The 22,253-nt window shown below is 54.4% G+C and overlaps 2 protein-coding genes across 2 annotated transcripts in view; both read right to left on the minus strand.

Moving 5' to 3' along the window:
• Positions 1 to 22,253, minus strand: part of ttn.2 (titin, tandem duplicate 2) — a 164,034-nt gene that overhangs the window by 131,543 nt on the left and 10,238 nt on the right. Inside the window, exons 21-41 of the mRNA XM_088382789.1 lie at positions 22,063 to 22,227; positions 21,818 to 21,986; positions 19,661 to 21,360; positions 19,157 to 19,438; positions 18,806 to 19,072; positions 18,348 to 18,620; positions 18,004 to 18,267; positions 17,604 to 17,864; positions 16,906 to 17,166; positions 16,519 to 16,782; positions 16,144 to 16,404; positions 15,802 to 16,062; positions 15,356 to 15,616; positions 14,831 to 14,975; positions 14,551 to 14,719; positions 14,002 to 14,233; positions 13,614 to 13,898; positions 13,250 to 13,375; positions 12,979 to 13,167; positions 12,363 to 12,737; positions 11,703 to 11,753 (exon numbers count right to left, since the gene is read on the minus strand). Coding sequence (XP_088238915.1) covers positions 11,703 to 11,753; positions 12,363 to 12,737; positions 12,979 to 13,167; positions 13,250 to 13,375; positions 13,614 to 13,898; positions 14,002 to 14,233; positions 14,551 to 14,719; positions 14,831 to 14,975; positions 15,356 to 15,616; positions 15,802 to 16,062; positions 16,144 to 16,404; positions 16,519 to 16,782; positions 16,906 to 17,166; positions 17,604 to 17,864; positions 18,004 to 18,267; positions 18,348 to 18,620; positions 18,806 to 19,072; positions 19,157 to 19,438; positions 19,661 to 21,360; positions 21,818 to 21,986; positions 22,063 to 22,227 — 6,261 coding nt within the window. The remainder of the gene's footprint in view (positions 1 to 11,702; positions 11,754 to 12,362; positions 12,738 to 12,978; positions 13,168 to 13,249; positions 13,376 to 13,613; positions 13,899 to 14,001; positions 14,234 to 14,550; positions 14,720 to 14,830; positions 14,976 to 15,355; positions 15,617 to 15,801; positions 16,063 to 16,143; positions 16,405 to 16,518; positions 16,783 to 16,905; positions 17,167 to 17,603; positions 17,865 to 18,003; positions 18,268 to 18,347; positions 18,621 to 18,805; positions 19,073 to 19,156; positions 19,439 to 19,660; positions 21,361 to 21,817; positions 21,987 to 22,062; positions 22,228 to 22,253) is intronic.
• LOC148393719 (uncharacterized) lies at positions 252 to 10,972 on the minus strand. Its single transcript, XM_088382779.1, has one exon. It carries the CDS (start codon positions 10,704 to 10,706, stop codon positions 966 to 968), a length of 9,741 nt encoding a protein of 3,246 aa, XP_088238905.1. The 5' UTR covers positions 10,707 to 10,972; the 3' UTR covers positions 252 to 965.

Below are 22,253 nucleotides of genomic sequence, written 5' to 3' on the forward strand. Positions count from 1 at the left end.
CAGGGTTTTTCCTTTCTGGACCTGTATTTGACACCTTTTACTCGTAGCAGTAGAAAGAGTAGTGCTGGTAGTATTAGCTTCATCAAGCTTCCTGATTAGTCAACGTGACCCACAAGAATCACCCACTTCTCATTCATCACTCCATGCTTCACTTAGTAAAACTAAAAAAAGGAAAAAAAAAACGATTGACAAGTCATGGTCTCAAACGGAAAGATTGAAATAAAGAAAGAAAAAAAAGACCCCGATTGGAGTTCAACTTTTGAAGTTTATTGTATAAACTCTGAGACAAAGGACACGTTTGTAAAAATGAAATATCTCTGATGCGCTCTCCAAACCTAAAAGAAGAGGGCACATTTACGGACACGTCCATAAGCATGCTGTGACACTTTCAAAGGTTCACAATCAAACACCTGTTGCGAAGCGGCAAAAAACAACAAACGTGACTCAAATAACACAAGCACCGAATACACACATCTACGAGTCAAACGATTATCAACTGTTTTCTTCATCTGTTTTATAACAATGCTCATAAAATGGGACCAACTTGCCTGCGTTTGCGCACATGACTTCATCATTTCCTTGACTGACCACGAACTCTGCACCCACAAAGTACTTCCGATCCACTTTCATATTTTCAAAGCAGATTGTCACAGCAGGCTAACACCCACGCAGCTTTCATGGATGCCTCCAAATGGCTACGAGAGGCATGCGTTTGCGTGGGTGTGCTGAACTAACTTACATCACCAGCCCAAAGCGAAAACTAAAAAAGTGGTGTTTCTTAAGTCAGAGACTTGAGGAACTCCTGACTTGTGGGAGCACTGGTTTGAGAGAAGCCATCCATGTCAAACTACAAAGGCCCTTTCCAAACTAAGGAAGAACCGCTTTTGGTTCCGCAATAAAACCTCAACAACCAAGAGTCCAGATGCCTCCATTCAGCCACTATAACCAAGCACGGACACGTTTCTCTAAAAGACCTTCAGCAACGCCGAGGTTTCGATCCATCCGGCTGCGTTCTGGATCAGGCATCGGTACTCGCCCGCGTCGCCCTGGCTGGCGTTGGTAATGAGAAGGTTAAAGTGACCTGGGGTTTTTTCCTGAACAATGCACCTGCCGTGAGCGACGCGCTCGCCATCTTTGTACCACTCGGCCGTAGGCGTTGGCTTGCCGCTGACCAGACATTGCAGAATGACCGGCGCACCGACGGCGGCGGTCACGTCCGTCAAGGGAATGACGCACCTCGGGGCCATCTCCGTCACTTGAAACTCAAAGCTACACATGTCGGACGACTTTCCCTTGAACTCCACCTTGTCCTCTTTGGCCGACTCGGCAAACACATCAAAGTTGATGCTCATGTGCCGGTCTTCGCTCAACCCACCGTCCGTAGTGGCCACCAGGCGGACGGCGCGCTGAGATTCATCGGCCTCTTGCTGAAACTCAAACTCGAGCTCAATCTCTGACGCTTGTTGCTCGTCCGCCGCCGTGTTTCCCACCAGCATGTCAAATTTCTGCGGCTGGACTTTGGCGCCGCCGAGAGACACGGACGTCAGCTCCCTGCCTCTGGTCTGTCCGGAGAATTCCTTTGCACTGAGCACCACCAGCGACGCTCTGCACAGCGTTTCGCCGACGACATTAACGGCACCGCAGGCGTACACGCCGCTGTCCTGCGCTGTCACTTTACAGATCTTCAGGAAATGACGCTCTCCGTCAGATGAGTGCAGGTACCGTCTGTTGTTTTGAGGAATTTTAATGTCCCCTTTGAACCAGGACACGACGGGAGACGGGATTCCCATCAGCGAGCACTCAAACACGGCAGTGGAACCCTGTGAGGTTTCAACATCGCAGATGGGATCGATAAACCTTGGCGGCATCTCGGTCACCTCAAAGGCTATTTTCAGATTCTCGTTTTCCTGGGTAACAAAGTCCACAGTGCCCTCCTCGTAAATACTCGGAATAACATCCAGGGATATAACCATGCTCTTGCTGTCGGCCGTGTACTCGGGAATGGTGATGATCTTCACCTGTTTCTCAAATTCCTTGACCTGGTTCTCATCCAGTTCGACTTCTAACAGGATCTCCTGGGGAGAAGGCGAACGAGACGAGTCATCCTTTTCCACATCAAACTCCATCACGTGCTGATGGGTAACAGCGGGCGGGGCACGCGAGAGCCTTCCTTCCTGCGACACCACAAGCACTAAAGCGACGCTTCGGGCCTCACCGACACCATTGACCGCCTGGCAGATGTATTCTCCCTGGTCCGCTTTCGTGACACAGTGAATTGTGAGAGAGACGCTGTCTCCATCTCGTTCCATAATGATCCGCTTGTCAGCCGTCAGCCGGGTTTTGTTTCGGAACCAATTCACCTCTGGTAATGGGAGGCCAAAGACCTCAGCGAGAAAGATCAGAGAGTCGTTTTCAAATACTTTTTTCTTCGTCAGAGGTTTGAGGAAGGCAGGCGGGACTCCGTGCACCCTCTCCTGATCGGAGGCGCTGCTCTTGGAACGCAACCACTGCTCATCTACCTTTACCTCAGCGGGTACACTTTCAATGCCCTCATCGACAGGAGACGCGAGGAACTGGACAGGTGAGAGAAACCTGTCACTAGAGTCTGACAAAGGGCTCTTTTGTGTGGGGGAAGATGGAAACTCTTGAGGGGTAGCAAAACCACCCGGTGTACCAGAACTAGGGGTATAGAAGGAACTGGGAGAATTAGGGGTATGGAAAGAACTGGGAGAATTCAAAGCATGGAAGGAACTCGGAGACTTGGGGGTATGGAAAGTCGAATGAGAGATCTCTGTAGATGAACTCGGTGTGTAGAAGCCCTCAGCGACCTCCTCACCGACTGTGCTGCCAATCTCTATCGACATCTCAGACTCGGGGGAGAGTGGCCGTGCCCAGTCTGTCGGAGGATTGTAATATTCATACACTGCACCAAAAGTCACCTCCTCTTCCTCCATTACACCCACTGCAGCTCCCGCTGCTTGTCCACCTCCGGATATTCGAGAGTCAGCGCTCTCGGCAGAGACACGTTCGGGACCCTCGACATTTGGTCGGACAACTAATGATTCCAGATTTTCATCATTCCCTCTCTCAGTTCCGACTACATCACCAGCACTTAAGTCGACTGCGGACTGCGCACTGAGCTCAGAAGGTGGCCCACTGATAAAAACACCGCTATCCAACGGCGGCTTAGGGATGGAAATGCTCTCCACATCACTACCTTTCTTAAGTTCTTGTTTCCATTCTCTAACAACATCAGCGGACTTCTCCTCGACAACATATCCCTGCACCTCTGGAGCACGTTCAGACTTCACAGCTTCCCCGAGCTTTTCAGACTTTAGCGGTTCGGATAAACTCGGAGGTTTCTCTGCTTGGCTGGTTGGACCGACAGTCTGGACTGCATGTCTTACAGTGGCAACCTTATCTGATGGGAATGGGATGAAGCTACTCGTTTTGTCGAACATGTGCAACATTTTCTCCTCTCCCGCCACCTCTACTTGCCCTGCCATCAGGGGTTCAGGGACGCCCGCTGGTTTTTGGGGTGTTGCCCGGTTGAGCTCAGACGCCTCCCGCACTCCCTCGCCACATTGTCTGACGGCTAACTCCTCAATGTTTGTGTCCACCGCGATGATTTCAGAGACTTTTTCCGTTGAGGTGGCGAGCTCTGGGCTCCTTGCTGCAGGAAGACCTTGGGTGAGACCTGGCACGTTGGCGACCACGTAGGGATCAGTGCGGACACTGCCACATTCAGGTTGGACCGGGTGCCGCTGTAACTCAACACGCGGACTGGTCTGTGCAGGTATGCACTCCACAGGGTAAGGTGGTTCCTCTCGTTGCTTCTGAAATGAAGTAGGAGATGAGTCTGACTCAAAGGCTCGTTTAATCCGAGACACGTTGATCACAGCGGATGACTGCTGCAGCCCACATCCAGATATAATTGGAGGCACCCCGTGTCCATCCGCCCTGGATTTTGATGGCACCTGAGGTGGAGGTTCTTTTGACTTTGTCTGCGTGCCGACGTCTTCCGCGTCGTCAACAACGTCTGCAACGACGTCTTGACAGAACACATCACAGATGCACGAGACCTCTCCCATCTTATTTTTTGCGACACATTTGTATGTGCCGGCGTCGGTCCCAGTGAAAGAGCTAACGTAGAGCTTGTGTACTTGACCGTCAACTTCTGCCCTGTATTTATCCGTCGTTGTTTCAAGAGGAACGTCGCTGCAAAACCATGTGACCTCAAGGGAAGGTTCCGCCAAGAGAACACATTCCAACATGGCCGTCTGACCCTCTGTGCAGCTGAGGCTCTCCAACGCTTTGACCACACTAGGACCTTCGGCAGGGGCACCAAAGGCAAAAGTACTTTTTTGCCGACTGATTGGCTCAGTTGAAGTCAACACAGAGCAGTCCTGGGGTTGCTGCTCTTGATTGCACACCTCCGTGGTCGCAGGGTCTGGAGCGGGAGCGTCGACTCTGATTTCCACAGTAGGTGATTGAGACACATTTGCATCATTGAGGTATTGCTGGCTGACTGCTTGAGGAATTTTTAATGTTTCAATGCAAGCTTGTCCCTGGCTGTCACGAGGTTTCCCTCCCCTCTCGAACTTTTCCCGTGAGACAATCTTTTTTTCGGAGAGCGTCAAACTGGCACTGCTGATGGACCTTCCGTGCTTATTACTTATGACACAGTCGTACGTCCCTTCGTGGTCTGCGGTCGGATAGAAAATTGTCAGCATCGACTTGTCGGACTTGACCATGATGTCGTAGTCGGGGTTGTGGGCCAATGCGTGTCCGTCCTTGAGCCATGTGACATGAGGGGGAGGGTCGCCTCGAAACTGGCAGCTCAGCTCTGACATCTCTCCAACTCTAACTTTAAGTGAGGACATTTCTTCTAGAAATATTGGACAGAAACTGTCAGCACTTGATTCCCGAGGCGACGTGGATGGTCGCGTTGGCTTAGCACCCGCAGGAATGTCCTGGTCCTGGCTTCTCCTCTCCATTTTTGCTGCACTTCCATGTTCAGACATGTCCTGATGGGTTGATGGGTCTTTGACTTTTGAGAGCTCCTTGCTGACCTCTCCTTCCGCCACCAGCAGATCTGCGTGTGGTTTCTTCTTGCTGTCGTCTGCAGACGTGCCCAAGCTAATCTCCTCCTTTAGTGCCTCCCCGATAGGCTTGCTGCTGGATGCTGATGAACTATCCTCCTTGTTAGTCAGCCTCTGTTCCGACTCACTTCTCCGAGGACAGTGTGATTGGGAATGTCTACTGACGACAGACTCCTCATGAGGACCCTGCAATGGCGGGCTGAGTCCATAGCTGGCTGGAGAGACAGTGCTAGGTTGTGAGGGTAAATATGGCTGAAAGGGCGACGCATTACCTGCATCTTCTTTTTTCACAGCCATGGATTCCACCTGTGAACATTGAGGTGGCGATGCCTTATAATTGGCACGGTAAGGAAGTGAATGGGTCCCTTGCGCTTGGTCTCTAACGGCGCGCACGTGCTCCTCTTGGGACTTTTCTTCCAAAATCGACGAGGGTCTCCTCGCAGTCTCCGCTTGTGGAAGGAGGGGGTCATTAGGGAAGGATTCAGCTGGTAAAGCAAAAGCCCAGTCAGACTCCAGGTCAGCTCCTTCTTCTAGTTGGACCACATCTGTTGGCCATCGAGGGAGATGCTGATCCTGAGCCGCTTCCTCACTGACTAAGTACTCAGCGTCCCTCCGCAGTCTGACCTCACTGCCCTTATGGGGCAGCACGCCAGCATGTAACCACGGCCCGCTCTCACCCTGCTCATTTGGGCCCAAACGACTCCTAAAGAACTTTGTTCTTTCACAGGAGATCATCTCATTTGGTAGAGGAGGTTCCGGAGCATTCGTTCCAGTCACTCTTCTTTCGACCTCAGTGTTCCTCTCTACCGCAATAGGGGAATACGCATGTGTCCATTCAGCATCTGGCTTATCGGCCTCTCGGTGCTCCATCAGAACATCTTTCTGCCATTGCATGATGCGCTGAGCCAGGGCCTGCTCTTCACTTACAAACTGATCACACTTCTTCAGCTCGGAGACGTTCTCCATTGACAGCTGCAGTTCTCGCTCCTCACTTGTTTTCTCAAACAAAAGCTTTTCATCTCCTCCTTTGTTCTTGGGTGGCAATTTCATTTGTGCAGGTTGTGTTTCCAGTCCCCTTGCCTGCCTTTTCCCTTTCAGTGCAGGAGGAGGCGTTGGATCCTGCTTCGTTCGGGTTCCCGCTCCAGCGGACTTTTGGGTTATCGTCGTCACGGGTTGATTTTGGTTCGCTCGATACGGCTCCCTCTTCGTCACGCTTTGAACCGGTCCTCCGCCTTCCACGTCGGGTTTTCCTTCTGGCTTCGACTGTCCGGTTGCAGGTTGAGACGGCTCCTGGTCGGTCCTGCCTTGCGGCCACGTCCTGATTTGTGGGGCCGGGTATTTTCTCTGACACGCTCTCTCTTCAACTTCCAGGCTCTTTTCATTCTGTCCACTCAAGCACTCTCCAGAAAACTTGCCAACAGCTGGCTTGAACGTTTTCGCAGCCACTCCTCTTCCTTTCGTTTTAGACCGTGCCTCCGTTTGCACTTTTGATAGAGGTGGCATTTGCGGCCACAAGGACAGTCCCTTGTCTTCTATTTTCTCTGTTCTGACTCGAGGTACGATGTCATCTGTTAAAGCTGCGGTAGTCTTGCTGAAACACGGCGCCGTGGCTTCAAGCTCTTCCCTAATGATCTCTCTCAAGTCTTGCTGGCTGCAAACATACTCTTCTGGATCCACGTATGGTGTTCCTTCTGGCATGAGCAGGTCAGGTTCTGTTGGACATGATTCCCCCTGTGTCATCTCCAGACCTTGCTTCACCTCCGTGACTTGTGGTGGCAGTTCCTCCTCACAATCGATGCGCTCAGCTTCCAAGCTCTTCTCGTGCTGGTCCCTTAAGGGCGCAGCGGACCTTTTGATCCAGGCTGGCTCTCCTCTTTTTGGTGCGTCTGGTCTACCTTCAGATTTAGGACTTGTCTCGGTTACTACTTTGACTCGGGGTGAAGTCTGAGGTGGCACAAGCAGCCCCTCATCCATTTTCTCTGCATTACCTTCTAAGTCCAGGAATTCATACATTGCAACGTTTGAAGCTTCACGATTGGTTTCCATGGCCTTCATTTTGCGTGGGTCCATGTCTCTGTCATGAGCAACGCCACACTCTTTATGCCAGATGGAAGAAATATGCTCCTCTGGCTCCATGCACGTTGCTGTGGTTTCCGGCACGAGCAGGTCAGTTTCACGACGATATGCTTCCGCCGGTGTTATTTGCCCATCTTGCGGCCACTTGTTTATTGGTTGTTTCTCCTTACATTCAATATGCTCATCGTTCAAACTTTGGTCATAGTGCTCTTTCAAGGACTCTCCAGAGCATTTGTCTTTGGCTGCCTCGACTATTTTTGCTGCCTCTTCTCTACCTTTACTATTAGGACGTGTCCCTATTGGCCGCACAAGCAGCTCCTTGTCTTCTATTCCTTCTGCCTTGACTTGTATTGCGGGGACTTTATGGCTCGCGAGAGTTGCGGTTTCAAGGTCAGTTTCCTGAGCCTTCCGTACGGGGTCTTTGTGTAAACACGGGGGCATGACTTTGGGCCCCTCACGAGTTACTTCTCTCTTTCCGCGCAGGCTGGGAATATGCTCCTCTGGGATTACGCATGGTGTTCCTTCTGGCATGAGCGAGAGTAAGCCACCTTCCGGTTGAGATGTTTCCTCCCGTGTCATCTGCGTATCTTGCTGCCACTTCCTGACTCGTAAGGCCAGGAGTTTTTCTTCACGCTCGAAGTGCTCAGCTTCCGGGCTTTTCTCAGACTGCTGCTCCCTCAAAGACTCGCCAGACCATTTGCCTCCAGCTGGCTCCATTCTTTTTGCTGCCTCGCCTCTAGCTTTAGTTGTTTGGTGCGCGTTGGTGTGTGCTGGGACCGGAGGTGACATCTGTTCCTGCATAAATAGGATGTCTTTTGTTTCCCTTGCCATGACTTCAGGTAATTGGTCTATCGCAACTGTTGCAGGTTCAGTGTCGCTTTTGCTGGCCTTCATCCTGGTTGAATTGTTGAAGCAGGACATGGCTTTGATCCCAGGACTCGATCGACTTGCCCCCGGCTGAGTGTAAATAGGTTCTTCGGGCTCCATATAAGGTGTCTCGTCGGGCATGTCGGTTCCAGATTGGAGAGTTTCACCTTCCGAATCCATACGCGGTGCTCCTTTTGGCGTTGTCAGGCCAGCTCCCAGTTGAGATGTTTCCATACCTTGCTGCCACTTCCTGATTCTCAGGGCCAGGAGTTTTTCCTCACAATCCATACGCTCTGCTTCGAGGCTCTTCACGTACCGTTGCCTGGAGGATTCTTCATACCCTTTGCTCTCGGCCGGCTCGACTCTTTTTTGTGCTTTTCCTCCGTCTTTGGTGTTGAGGTGTGCCAACGCTTGCGGCTGCATGAACAGTTGGGCGTCTTTTATATCTTCTGCTCTGAGGTCTATTGAACGTGCTGCAGTTTTAGGAGCAGATTCTTCTGCCTTCCCCCCTGTCGATTTGTAAACCTTTGAAATGGTTGTGTATCTTTCCTTTGGCTTTGGCTGGCTCCTTTCGGGCTGAGAAGCTTTCTCGAGGGAGATTTGCTCGACTGTCTGCCAGTTGCCAATGCGTAGGGCCAGGAGTCTTTCCTCCGACTCAGTGTGCTCAGCTTTCAGTGTCCTTTGGTATTGTGACTCTCCAGCGTGTCTGTCCCAGGCCGGCTCAACTATTTCTGCTGCCGCTCCTCTTTCTCGAGTTTGAAGGTGTGCCTCAGTTTGTACTTTGACTTGAGGAAAAGTCTGCGGCCACGTGAACAAGTCGAGCTTTTCGATTTCCTCTGCTCTGACTTCCGATTCTGGTACTGCTGCAACTTCAGGATGGGTTTCTTGCGCCTTTATTTCGGGAGATTGGTGGCAACGGGACATGGCTTTGGGCTCCAAAAGAGTTCTTTTGCTTACTTCCTGCTCTTGGGGCTCTGCGTATGGTGTCTCACTGGGCTTTGGTAAACCAGTTTCAGATTCAGATCTTTCGTCTTCTGACACCCTACTGCCTTTTCTAAGGTGAAGTGATAGACTTGTCCCCCCGTGGTCAAGGAAATGATCATCCAGACTCTGACACTGGACTTTGAGGGACGCGTCATTCCTTACTGTTGTTGTAGTGTGTTCCCATTCTTCAGGCGAGACACGGTACATAACAGACTTGACCACATCGAGCTTCTGAGATTCTCGCAGCCAAAAGTCCTCTTTAGCATGCTCTGTGTATGTCCACGCGTCCTCACTTGCTAATGGCTGAGCGTTATGGGGGTGAGGGAATTGTGGGCTTTGCGGGGGCTCGTGATGGTCTGTCGTCTCAGAGCCACACGCGTGTTCCTCGTAATATTTGGATTGAGACTGGTGTGGGGCTTCGTGGTGGCTTGTGGGTCTGGGCTTGTGTGGGAATTCAGGGTGCTTTGGGCTTTTAGGGAGGTATGTGGCTTCAGGAGGATACGGTTCCAACTCCTCTGTGACTTGGACCCTGATGTGAAGCTCACGCATCTCTTCCTTAACCTCGTCAGATTGTTTCAGCTGAACTTCATCAGTACACTCTTCTGTCTGACATTTTGGCACGGCCACATCAACCGGCTCACCTCTCATGATCTGAACAGCTCTGCTTCGAGACTGAGGCTCAAATGAATGTCGCGCATGAGGCCGAGAGGTCTCCGCGCTCACCTCCGGGCCTCGACACTCCCTTGGAGCTTGGCCAAAGTCAAAGGCGCTCTTAAAATGCTGAACGCTCGGCTTCACCCTGAGTCTCTCCGCACAATCGGCATAGCTCGAATCACTGGCTACCGACTCACAGTCAAATTCAGTGGACGACACGGTGGAGATAGAAAGCCTCTTTCTTTGCCTGACAGCCTTTTGGAGAGCACCGAGTTTACTTTTCACTTCATTGTGAAGACTCTCGGTGTCACTAAACCTTTCGCTGTAGCCGTCGCTGCAACGGTCGCTAAACTTTTCACTGAATCGCGTTCCGGTGCGGCGGTCACAGTAGATGTCGCTCCATCGATCGTCAAAGCCATCGGAGCGAACGAACATGGGCTGGGGGGACGGGGCGCGCTCCGAGGCCGTCTCCAGACACTTGGACTCCTTGCCAGACTCTTTCTCACGCCAATAAGAATTGGAGTGAAAGAAGACGGTACGCACCAGACCTGTCTTGGACCGAGTCCGCTGCTGGTTCACCTTGGATATCTTGTCAAATGGAGATCCGACGTATCGGAGGTCCACCCTAATCTTCCTGCCTTTCCTCTGTTCAGCCATCCAGGCTGCGCTTTTGTGGACCTCCGCGGGGCGGCGGACATAGCCTAGGTAGTTGGCCGACTGCTCCCCCCTCAGCGAGACCAAAAGAGAGGCCGTGGACTCAGCAGAGCCTTCTGAGTTGATTGCCATGACCTTGTAGCTCCCAGAATCCTTTTCCCTGACGCTATCAATGAGCAAGCTACTTGTGTGTATCTGCATTGTGCCCTCAGAGCAGATCCTACGCCTGCGCGTTTTGGGTATAGACCTATTGTTATGAAACCAGAGAAAAACCGGCGGCGGGCAAGCCAGAAGTTGACACTTGAACACGACCGGCTCTCCCTCCAAAATGGACTGGAACTTGATTTTCTTGGTAAATGACGGTTCCATGCTCTCAGTCCGGGAGCCGACGGAGGAGGTCCTGCTGGACACCGGGAAGTCCTCTGTGTCGGCGAAGGCTCCCGTGAGCGGCAGTGCCGCGCCCGTGGAGCCAGGCTCTGCGGAGAGAAGGCAAGGACTAAGCCGCCGGCGTGGAAACCCACAAATGTATTGCAATGAATGATGTATTAATGGAGGAAATTAAATTGCATGCAATCACAATGCTGAAGGAAATAATTGCACTCACCATATTTGTTCGAATAAACGCAAGACTTGATTCTTTTGATTAGAAACCTGCAGGAAGATTTGATCCTTCTTCTGTGGAAATTTCTTGAAGACAAATTATCACTCGGGAGACTTTGAGGAGCAAAATTCGAGGTGGCGCTGCTAAAAGTCACTTTTGGTGGAGTACTTCTTACCTGACTTGCAGACACGAGAATAAACGCCCTTTTTCGTCCTTGACAGCACGAGGAAAGAATTGCTCGCAAAGCGTTAGTATAGCGACTAAATTTGGTGAGAAGGCGTTTATTCGAACTAATATAGTTGACTGGGGTTATGGGGACTGCAAACCACAGGAGGCACATCTTCGCTATCTGCAAGCCAGGACAAGAAATATCCACGTCTTTTCCAATCAACCTTAGTGCATGGAGTGCACATCAGATGGGATCTGAGATCTACCGCCAACCCACCCGACGGCAACCGCCCTCAAAACCCTTTCCTCTTGCGAGGACCTTCATGCCAAAATTGAAAGGAACCGCTGGATGCAAAGAGATCAAAGTCATCCGTGGGGGGTGGGCAACCCCACGTTTTTTTCTCATCCCCACCTTTTTTTCTCATCATCATGACATGCAAAGGAACAATTGAGACATTTCACACTCTGCTTGATGTCTGCGGACGCCGCCTCATGAGCCATCGAGCACCCGCACAGCGAGCGAGCGCCTTCCGGGCAAAGCAGGGCAGAGATTTCGCAACGGCGTGACTGGGAGCGGTTGACGAGGAACTCCTTACCTTTCACCTCCTGCTCAACGGCGGCCTCGATTTCTTCTCGCTCGACAGCCACTGTGAACAAGAGAGAGCAAAGTTGGATGGTGTCCTCGAAGCAAATCCTCAAAGGGGTGGGAGGGTGAACGGTGCATGCAAAACAGCAGCGGTCAGGGGGTGAGCTTTCCCAAAAAAGGAATGAATGCCCTGGAATTGACTGGCGACCAGCTCAGGGTGTCCCCCGCCGACTACCCGATGACCGCTGGCATAGGCGGCCCTCGATAACGGACGGATGATTGGCTCCGGCATGCCCTCGATAATGGACGGATGCAATGAAACAGGAATGAAGGCCGGGACCTTTGTCTTTGACGACGAGTTAGTGACTTGGAGGTGGGGAAATAAAGGAAAAGTTGGGACGACAAGCAGGAGGAGGAAGCAAGTCCAAAGTGGAGAGGGCTGACACCAGCACTTTTTGTCATTTAGTGACCCTGACTGAGGGGAGATGGAGCTGACAAGGAAGTGTCCCAAAGGTTGTTAAGAGGAAACGAAGAGGAGTCAGCAGCTCAAGTCCAAAGTGAGTGAGAGCGGGACTTGTGAGCTAGAGACTCGGAGGAGGGAGGGAGGGAGGGAGGGAGGGAAGGTTGGAGGTCCACAGGCGCCATCCGGACGTGGCCGGCCGGGGGTTACCTTTTTCTTCCTGCCAGGCCTCGGTGATGACCAGTGTGGCCGAGCATGCGGCCTCTCCTGCGGGGTTGCTCGCCCTGCAGGTGTACTGGCCCGCGTGCTCCGGGAAGGCATCCACCACGATGAGGGTGGCTGTGCTTGTCGCCTCGTCGTAATGAAACACCACGTTCTTGCTGGGCGGCACCGGCTGCCGGTTGTGGAACCAGCTTATCTCCATGCCGGGAGTGCCCGACACGCACGCGTGAAAGCGGGCCACCTCCCCGTGCGGCACCGAGCAGCTCGCAATCGGCCTCACAAAGAGTGGCGGCTTCTGGCTCGGGGCGCTGAGGGTGGTCGAGTTGTGCCGCGGTGCGGGAGGTTCCGCTGATTGCTTTTGCCCTGAAAGGAAGTATGCCCTCTGGCTTACTGAACAAGTCTGCTAAACACAGATTAAAGCCGCTGACCTCTCTTTTCCATTTTCTGTTTGTGCTCCTTTGGGGGAGGGGCGGTGTGGGGGGATGGGGCAAAGTTTGGCCCGTGTTGGCTCATGCTACTGCCATATTGTGAGTGCCCTTGTGCGTTTTTGACATACTTGGCCAATAAAGATGATGATTTGAAGAAAAAGAAAAATAAGCCTTACCATCCAGCATGAGGGTGGCGGAGCAGGACACGGTGCCGCCGCCGTTGGTGGCCACGCAGGCGTACTGGCCCTCGTCCTCCGGATAAACTTTGGAGATCTCCAGCTGGCAGCAGTCATCAAACTGAGACATCCTGAAGAATTCTGACTTCTTGATCTCCTTGTCTTTGTGGAACCAGCTGATATTCACATCTAGAGAATGTACAACAACATGGCGGCAACTTCAATCTTCCGATGGCTAGGCTTTGACGGTCAGCGCTGAAGAACTTTGTACCGTCTCCCCGAATTCTGCACTGGAAGCGAGCCGGTCGTCCTTCCAACGTGGAGGTGCTGGCCATGGGTGAGACGACGACGGGCGGGGCGACGTAGGCGGCCGAGTCCGGAGAAGCCGCCTCTGGCACTGTGGCACAAACTCAAGCTGAAAAGCTCCATCGCTCCAAAAGCTCTTTTCGATTGCGAGCGGGGACTACCCAACGATTGCCATGTTGCCCTGGCAATTTCCCTCAACCTTTCAACCACGGCGGCTGAAAGGTTGGGTGAAGTTAGCGGCTGAGCGAGTGCGACAAATCGGGATGGAGGTCTTTCTCCCTACCTCCCAACCAGCCCTCCCTAACCTCCCTCCCTCCCTTCCTTCCTACCTTCCACAGTGAGCGTGGCGGTGCTGGTGGCCACGCCGTAGTCATTTTTGGCCTCGCAGTTGTAGATGGCGGCATCCTCTGGAAAAACCTCAATGAGTAGCAGAGTGTGCTCTTGGGCATCACGCAGGAACTTGCACTTGAAGCCCGGAGACAGCGCCTGCGAGTCCTTGTACCAAAAGACCTGAGGCTCGGGGATGCCGCTCACGGCCACTGAGAAGCGAGCCGGCTTGCCCGCCTCCACCGACTGGTCCTCCATGTGGTGCAAGATTTGAGGCGCTTCCGGGACTGAGCAAAACAACAAAATATGGCTTTCGTGACAAGGACGGGGAAGACGGACGGCCTCGTCCCACTCGCTCATCCTCTGCTTTCGGTCTAACGGCTCACTTACTGTTGACCCGCAAAGTGACGGTGCTGGAGTTCTTCCCGGCGACAAAGACGTAGTCGCCGGCATCGCTCCTGAAGGTTTCCGAGATGGTGAGGCGATGGAGCCTCCTGATGACGGCGTAACTGAAGCGCTCCTCCGCCGACAACTGGATCTCCACGCCGTTCCTCAGCCAGCGCCCCTCCACCTCATCCTCGTTCACCTCAAACTCTAAAGTGGCACGGTGTTTCTCCAGAACCTAGCGTACACAATGACAGGGTTCAGCTCTCCTTCAACTACAGAAAGCAGAAATGGAAAAGCCCACGCTAACGTGCCAGAGGAACGTGGCAAGTGGAGGATTTGGAGAAAATGGGGGCAATTTGATCACCGCTTTGAGTCAATGCAAATGATCAACACATGCAAGGAAACTGGGATCAAATTGGCAATTCAATCAAGAACCAGTCTGGTTGTGGCAATCTTGGGGAGCGGTTGAGCGACTGGAGACACGAGAGGACGCTCGCTCGGCTGTGCATGCATGCGTGCGTGCGTGCGTGCGTGCGTGCGTGCGTTGGTCACCGTGACAAGTCGCCGGGCAGGCTCCCTGATGCCGATGTCCCGTCCTTCCACGGTGAGTCGGGCCTTGGACACGCTGGAGCCGGCCACCACCGAGAACTGGCCGGCGTCCGACATGCGCACCGTCTGGATCATCAGGCGGTGGACGTACTTCTCGGCCGTCACCACGAACCTGCGGCGGCACGGCGGCAACTTGACTTTCCCGTCTTCGAAGGGCGTCGCACTCACACCACCGCGGGCCGCCGCCTGCGCTTTGCAGCGGTATTTTTTTCCTTCGTCTTACCTCTCCTCGGACGGGTCCAGCTCCAGGCCGTCCTTCATCCACACCACCTGGACGTTGGGCTCCGACACCTCGCATTCAAAGATGGCCTTCTTCTTCTCCGTGATCTTGATGTCTTTGATTTTCTTGGTAAACTCGATGACACGAGCTGGCCGCGGGAAAAGCGGCACACATTCGCTCAGCCCAACAGGCGGCATAAAGCACTCACAAAAGACAAGCACAGGAAAAAAAAAACAGTGGTGGGATGTAACTAAAAACAAATTGTCGCTTGGCAGGAGTTTTGCTGTTTGGATTTAACTTGCTCTGTTTGTTTTGTGCTTTTTCTGACTGCTGTACATTTGAAAGCCAATCTCAACTCTCGCTAGGGTCTTTTTCGCCCCGTGTAGAAAAAAAGAGAGACAAAGGTGACCAGGCTACAGATTCATTGTCATTGTCATTGAGTGAAAAATGGAGATTGTGTTTTTTGTTTTTGTTTTGTTCAGTCACGTCCCACCACCGCCGATCAGCCCGGAACCCGGAAAGGCGTACCTTCGACAAAAAGGTTGGCAGCGCTGGCGGCGGATCCGGCCACAAAGCGGTACTCGCCGCCATCTCCAAAATGAACGTTGCGAACGGTCAGGGAATGCGTCAGCTGCCGGCTTCGAACCTGGCACCTCTCGGACGACTTGATCTCCACGCCGTTCTTCAGCCACTTGTAGGTGATGCCCTCGTAGTTGACGGTGACCTCAAAGGTGATGGTGTCCCGCTCCTGAGCGTTCAGGTCTTTCAGCATGGAGGTGACCAGCACAGCTGGAGGCCGACACGACAGCTCGCTTAGTTAGCGCTCCGACAAGCGCTCCGGAGATGGCGCCAAAATCAAAAGCAGCGCGCGGCGGCGGTTGAGGTTTGGGAAAGAGCCATCCCGTTTCGCCACGGACAAGACGCAAAAGCGCGGCGGGCGGGCGGGCGAGCGAGCGAGTGGGTCGGGCTCTTACGGCTGACGGTGAGCGTGGCCGACACGCGGTCGTTGCCGCACACAAAGGTGTACTCGGCCGCGTCGGCCCTGCTGGTGTTCATGATCTTCAGCTGATGGAGCTTGCCCTGCACCACGATACGGAACTTCTCGCTCATCTCGATCTCCACGCCGTTCTTCAGCCAGGTGGACGGCACGTTGAAGTGAGACACTTCGCACTCGAAGGTGGCCAGCTGCGTCTCGGCCACCGTCACGCTCTTCAGGGGTTTGGTCACGCGAAGAGCTGAAAGGCAAAAGCAAAGCAAATGAACTTGTTCTCGGCGAGCCCGGCGTCACCTTTCTCCTCCTCGCATCGAGCGAGCACCTTGCACGGTGAGCTTGGCGCTGCACTGGAGGTGTCCCGCCACAGCCGTGTACTCCCCTTGGTTGGTGGCGTCCACGTTCTGCAGAACCAGTTTGTGGGCTTTGCGCTCCACCAGAATCTTGAAGGAGTCTCCGGGCGTCAGCTCAGCGCCGTTGAACATCCAGCGCACCGGGACGTTGTCGTGAGACAGGCTCATCTCGAACGAGACCGTGGTGCCCGCCAGCGACGTCACGTCCTTCATCTTCTTCACGATCTTGACAGCTGCGCGAAAACGCCGCACGGTCAAGAACAGCCGGTCAAAAACGGCATCGGCCCAGCGTTAGAGCGGTCGGGGGGCGAGGGGGTTCCGCGGTGGCGGCGGCCGGGGCCACTCACTCTCCACGTTGAGGCGAGCGCTGGCCGTCAGCTTGCCCAGTTTGAAGGAGTAGACGTCCTCGTCCTGCGGGCGGCACGATCGGACGCGCAGCGTGTGGACGCCACCGTGGGAGCTCACGGCGTACTTGTCACCGTCGTGGACCTCCACGCCGTTTCGGAGCCACTGAGCGCCTTTGACGTCCCCGTGCGTCAGCTCCAGCGTGAAGAGCGCCTCCTGCGTCTCCGTCACCGTCTGGTTGCGGAGTGTCTTCTTGATCTTTACCGCTGCACCGCAAGCAGGCCACAAATACTAGTTGAGCACATTTTCAAGTCTAGATGTGTACTGAATGACTTTTGTCGGGAAGTTGAACGGCGACTTTGTCGACAAGTAGTAAAGTTGAGACGTACCCTCCACCCGTAGGCTGGCGGAGGTTTTGGAGTTGGCCACTTGGTAGGTGTACTCGGCGGCATCCTGCGGCCGAGCGATGACGATGACGAGGCGCCGGATGGCTCCCTTGGCCACGCTCTTGACGTTGTCGCTCAAGTCCAGCGGCTTGCCATCCTTGAGCCACTTGCCCTCGGCATCGGCGTTGGCCACTTGGCACTCCAGTTCTGCCGTCTGCGACTCGGCCACCGCCACGTCTGTCAGAGGTCGACTGATGGCGCCGCCTGGCGGGAGTGCAAGGACGAACATTGAGTTGCCTCGTGTGTGAAAAGTGCTCTCAAAATCAAGCCGCCTTGCCTTGCCTTGCCTTGCCTTGCCTTGCCTTGCCTTGCCTTGCCTTGCCTTGCCTTGCCTTGCCTTGCCTTGCCTTGCCTTGCCTTGCCTTGCCTTGCCTTGCCTTGCCTTGCCTTGCCTTGCCTTGCCTTGCCTTGCCTTGCCTTGCCTTGCCTTGCCTTGCCTTGCGGGTTCAAGGTACTGAGGTAACTCACTTGACTAAAGCCTACCAGAGACCTGCCTGGCTTAAGCAAAACCTCCCAGAGACCTACTTCAAGTTAAGCAAACGCCACCCACCAGAGACCTGACTTGACAAAAGGCTGCCAGACCTAACTCAACTGAATGAAAGCCTACCAGAGAGCCAAAGCGAGCAGAGAGCAAAACGTACCAGAGACAGTGAGATTTGCACCGGATGTCTTCTGTCCGGCGTGGAAGCCGTACTGTCCCTCCTCGTCCTTCATTGTGTCGATGACAGTCAGAGAGTGAGTCTTGTCCCTGGAGTCCATCTTGTACTTGGGTCCAGGTTTAAGCTGCTGGTTCCTGAAGGTCCAGACCGGGTCGATACCAGCGTGGGACACTTGAACTTGGAAGGTAACGTTTTGGGACTCTGAGCACATTTTGTCCTCCATGTGTTTGACAATTTCAACCGCTGCAGACAAAACAAACACCAGCAAGAAGATGAGCACAAATTCCTCGGAGAACGGTCCTTGAGAGCAGTCGCCCAGGTCACGCCAAAGGTGAGCGGCCAAAGGTGCCATAAACAGAGAGATGAGAGGAGTTGATCTTACGTTCCACGGTGAGACGGCAGCTGGTGGACACCTTCCCGACCAGCAGCTTGTAGCGTCCTTCATCCGAGGCGAAGGTTCTGCTGAAGACGAGTCGCTGCTTGGCGCCTTTGGCCACGATCTGGACACGGTCGTCGGCCGTCACCGGCTTGTCCTCGTGGTACCATTTGACCGAAGCCACGTTCTGAGCAGAGATCTTGGCTTCTAAAACCGCCTTGGTTCCTTCCACCGAAGACACGTCTTTGAGAGGCGCCACGATTTCGATGGCTGCAAAGACAACAACGGCGACCATCAATCATTGATGATGATGATGATGTACTTAAGAGTACGGTGTCAAGTTGCCTTACTCTGAACGTTGAGTTTGCAGGAGGTGCTGATGAAGTGGCTGGGAACCTCGAAAGAGTACGAGGCGGCGTCTTCCGGTCCGGCATTCTCCACCAGGAGCTTGTGGACGGCTTTGTCCACGACCATGTGGACGCGGTCCGAAGCGGACACGGCCTGGCCGCTCTTCATCCAGGTTCCCTCCACGTTCTCCTGAGAGAACCTGACCTCCAGCTGAGCAATGTCACCCTCGCAGACGGTCAGGTCGGACAGCGGCTGCATGAGGGTCACCGGACGCACTGCAACACAAAAACCGTTGCTGAGCCAACCTACTACGAACGGGCCCCGCCTCAAGGCCCAGACGTGACGGAGCGCCATCTGAGACCATGGACCCAGTATAGTCCTCACAAGTGTGAGTAGTGGCACGCCACCGGCAAGGCAAAACAACACGAGCTGACAAGCCGCCACTGGAAAAGATGCGTACATTTCATCCTGAGTGAGGCGCTGGTCTTCACGTCCCCGCATACAAAAGTGTACTTCCCCTGGTCCTCCTTCTTGACGTTCTTCACGGTCAGGGTGTGCCTTCCCCGCCGGGAGGACAGGACGTGCTTGCTGCCGGCAGACAGCTCCTTGTCTCCGAAGAACCAGCTGCCCTCGACGTCCTCGCGAGACAGCTCCACCTCAAATTCTCCAGAGTAGCTCTCGGGAACCTCGATGTTCTCCAGACCTCTGACCAGCTCCAGCGCGGCACCTGGGGTCAGACGCACCGAGGTTAACACATTTCCTCCGAAGACCTACTCCCGTAGGTTCAGAATGGGCAGGAATTGGCAATCACCTTCCACGTGAAGTCTGGCGACGGTGCTGATGCCGTCGTCGTCCGCGACCACGCAGGCGTACTCGGCGGCGTCACTCACTTCGATCATCAGCACGGACAGGAAGTGAACCTTCCGATCCGAGTGCATTCTGTATTTGTCTCCCGAGAAGATCTCCACGTTGTCCTTCAGCCACTTGACTTTGACGAAAGGCTCGCTGGTTTCGCACTCAAAGGTCACCATGATGTCCTTCTCCTTGGCTGTGGCATCCTCCAGATTTTGGGTAAAGCTAACAGCGGCCTTAGCTGCAAAGACAAAGCTGCAAAGTCACGACCCGGCAGAAAACGGTCCCAACGGAGCGCCACCCGCGATTGACGACCGCTCCGGCCGGGATTGGTCTCGGAAATTGTTTTGCAAGAAACCGACCAACGTTGAACGAGTGGCGGATGTCATCGTGTGGCCATTGGGCATGTGATGCTTTCAAGCGTGTGCAAATACTTCCAAAGAGAGAGAAAAGGGGACAATACCTTGCACCAGCAGGAAGGCGTGGCTGGAAGCCTCCCCTGCGATGTTGACCGCTTTGACCATGACGCTGGCCGAGTCTTCCGGCGTGACGTCTCGGATGACGAGCTCGCACAAATGGTCTTCGGGCCAGTACCAGTAGATGCGCTCGGACTTCTCCAGCTCGATGCCGTTCTTGAACCACTGGCACTCCGGCTCGGGTCGGCCCACCACCCGAAGTCGGAAGCGCACCTCGTCCATGGGGCTCACCGTCTTGCTGGTAATGCGTTCCAGGATCTTGGGGGCTTCCATGCTGGGGGATAACTGGATCCTCTCTGGTTTGATGCTGGGGATGGTTACCTTGCCCTGCTCCTCCAGCTTCTTCCTCTCTGCCTCCTCTTTTTCTTTCAGGTGGTGGAGCAGCTCGTCCTTGGTCTTCTTCAGCAAATCCTCATAGGAGTCGTCCCTCCTGCGAGTCTTGAATTCCACCGCCGAGATGGACTCGTAGAAGCCTTCTTCCGTCCTGCGCTTGAACTTACTCTTCAGCTCTTCCGACTCCTCCGAGGTTTTCTCGTGAACGATCCTCTGCGTCTTCCTGAGTTTCACAATCTCTTTGTCTTGCGCGCCCTCGGCCGGTCGGTCCACCTTGGCGACGCCGAAGCTGACTCTGCCGGGCTCGTGCGGGTGCTCGGCCGGCTTCCCCTCCGGGGCGCGCCGCAGGACAGGCCTGAAGTCCTCCCGTTGCGCGACTTCCAGCTTGACGACATGCTCCGTCGTTCCCAAAGGGTTATCGGCGACCAATCGGACTTCGCCCGTGTCGTAAGACTTGATGTCAACGATCTCCAGGTAGTAGATGCCGTCGTAACGTAGTCTGTAGCGCTTGCTCTTGCGGATGAGTTGTCCGTTGAGGTACCAGTTGACCTTGGGCGCAGGGTAACCGGTCACTCTGCAGCGGAATCGGGCCACGTCACCCTCCAGCACTTGCGCCGGCTCGGGAAGCAGGACGATCTCGGGTTTGGTCTTTTCCGTATGCTCGTCGGCGCCGCTCACCCCGGCCGGTCCGCCCTCGTGAGCCAGGCGCTCCATCTCTTCCAGCCGGTGCGCACCCTTCCTCCCCTCGGGCAGCTGGCTCTCCTCCACCAGCCCCTTCTCGTCCTTGACGATGAGGGTGGCCGAGTTCTGGTCCACTCCAAATTTGTTGCTGGCTCTGCAGGTGATGACGCCGCTGTCTCGCGCGTACGCCACCTCGTAGTCCAGACTGCAGTAGCCAAATTCGTTGATCATGCGCAGCCGGTTGGCGGCCTCCAGGGGCTTGCCGTCGTGGAGCCACTCCACCGCCATGGTGGGGTCACCGATGGGGGTCAGCCTGCACTCAAAGTGGGCGGGGCCGAACTTCTTCATCCGAACTGAGGTCAGCTTCTTCTTGAACTGCGGTTTCTGTTGCTTCTCTTTGTCGTAAAGGTCTCCCTCCTCCCACTGCTCTTGGCCGTAGCGGAGATGCAGGGGCTCCAGCTCGGGGGCGGCGATCTCTTTGGCCTTGTAGGTTCCTTTGGTGATGATGAGTCGCCGCTCGGGCTGCGGCTCAGCATAGTCCATCTCCACGTTGACTCTGCAGCGGGTTGTGTCCCGGCCAGCTCTGTTGATGGCCGTGGCTGTGTACCACGCGCTGTCGGAGCCCGACGCAGACGGGATCTGAAACTTGGCCTCTCCCTTTGTGCCCTCAATCCTGACAAATCACATGAACAAGAAACCTTGATCGGGACCGGCCCTTTGACACAGAACCGCGGTCGTCCGGGTCACGATCATCCCAAAACGTTTCACGGAGTGGACCGGAATCTCCTCGGTTAGGAAGGACATCTCCCCCTTTGGTCCATGCCGAGGAGGCTGCAAAGTGGCAGCCGGATAAGAGACACACAATCTTATTCACATCCGGACCGACTCGTGGCAAATATTGAGAAGATTGGAATGGTTGTAAATCCTCGATCCCCCCCTTTTTGGAGGAAGACCCCGCCCGACTCCATCTCCGGCATCCCCCACCGAAGTTACCTTTGCCAGCTGCTTTACACCTGACGGCGCTACGGTTCAACGACTCCCGTGTGACCGTGTTTTGGATCGAAGGTGAAATGTTCTAAAGAGTTCTCGAGTAGAGCCCAGTCCACGCCTGGCTACACGCAGACACCTACTTGATTTGCGGGTGCTTGTGCGGGCTGACGATGTCACTGTTCTTCAGCCACACGATGTCAGGCACCGGGTTTCCGATGGCCTTGACGGCCAACTCCACCAGAGTGCCCTGTTTGACCGTCATGTTCTTCAGCTTCTCCACGAACCGAGGACGCGTCAAGCTTTCTCGGGCTGGGAGCAGAGAGGCCGCAAAGGGTCAAGCGCCACCCAGGGAGGCGGGAATGAGCCGTGCGGGACGCCCGCTTACCTTCGACGGTCAGAGTCACCGTGATGGTGGTGCGCCCGGCTCGATTGTGAGCCACGACCGTCCACTCTCCCGAGTCCTGGGGCATGGCGGGGACGATGATCATGGACTGAATGCCGTCTTCCTTAACCACTATCTTGTGCGTGTAGTCATTGATGATTTGTTGTCCTGGAGGCAAACAAGTCAAGTCATGT

The sequence above is a fragment of the Syngnathus floridae genome, chromosome 8, assembly GCF_059516105.1.
Source record: "Syngnathus floridae isolate MCC-2025c chromosome 8, RoL_Sflo_1.0, whole genome shotgun sequence".
Lineage (NCBI taxonomy): Eukaryota > Metazoa > Chordata > Actinopteri > Syngnathiformes > Syngnathidae > Syngnathus > Syngnathus floridae.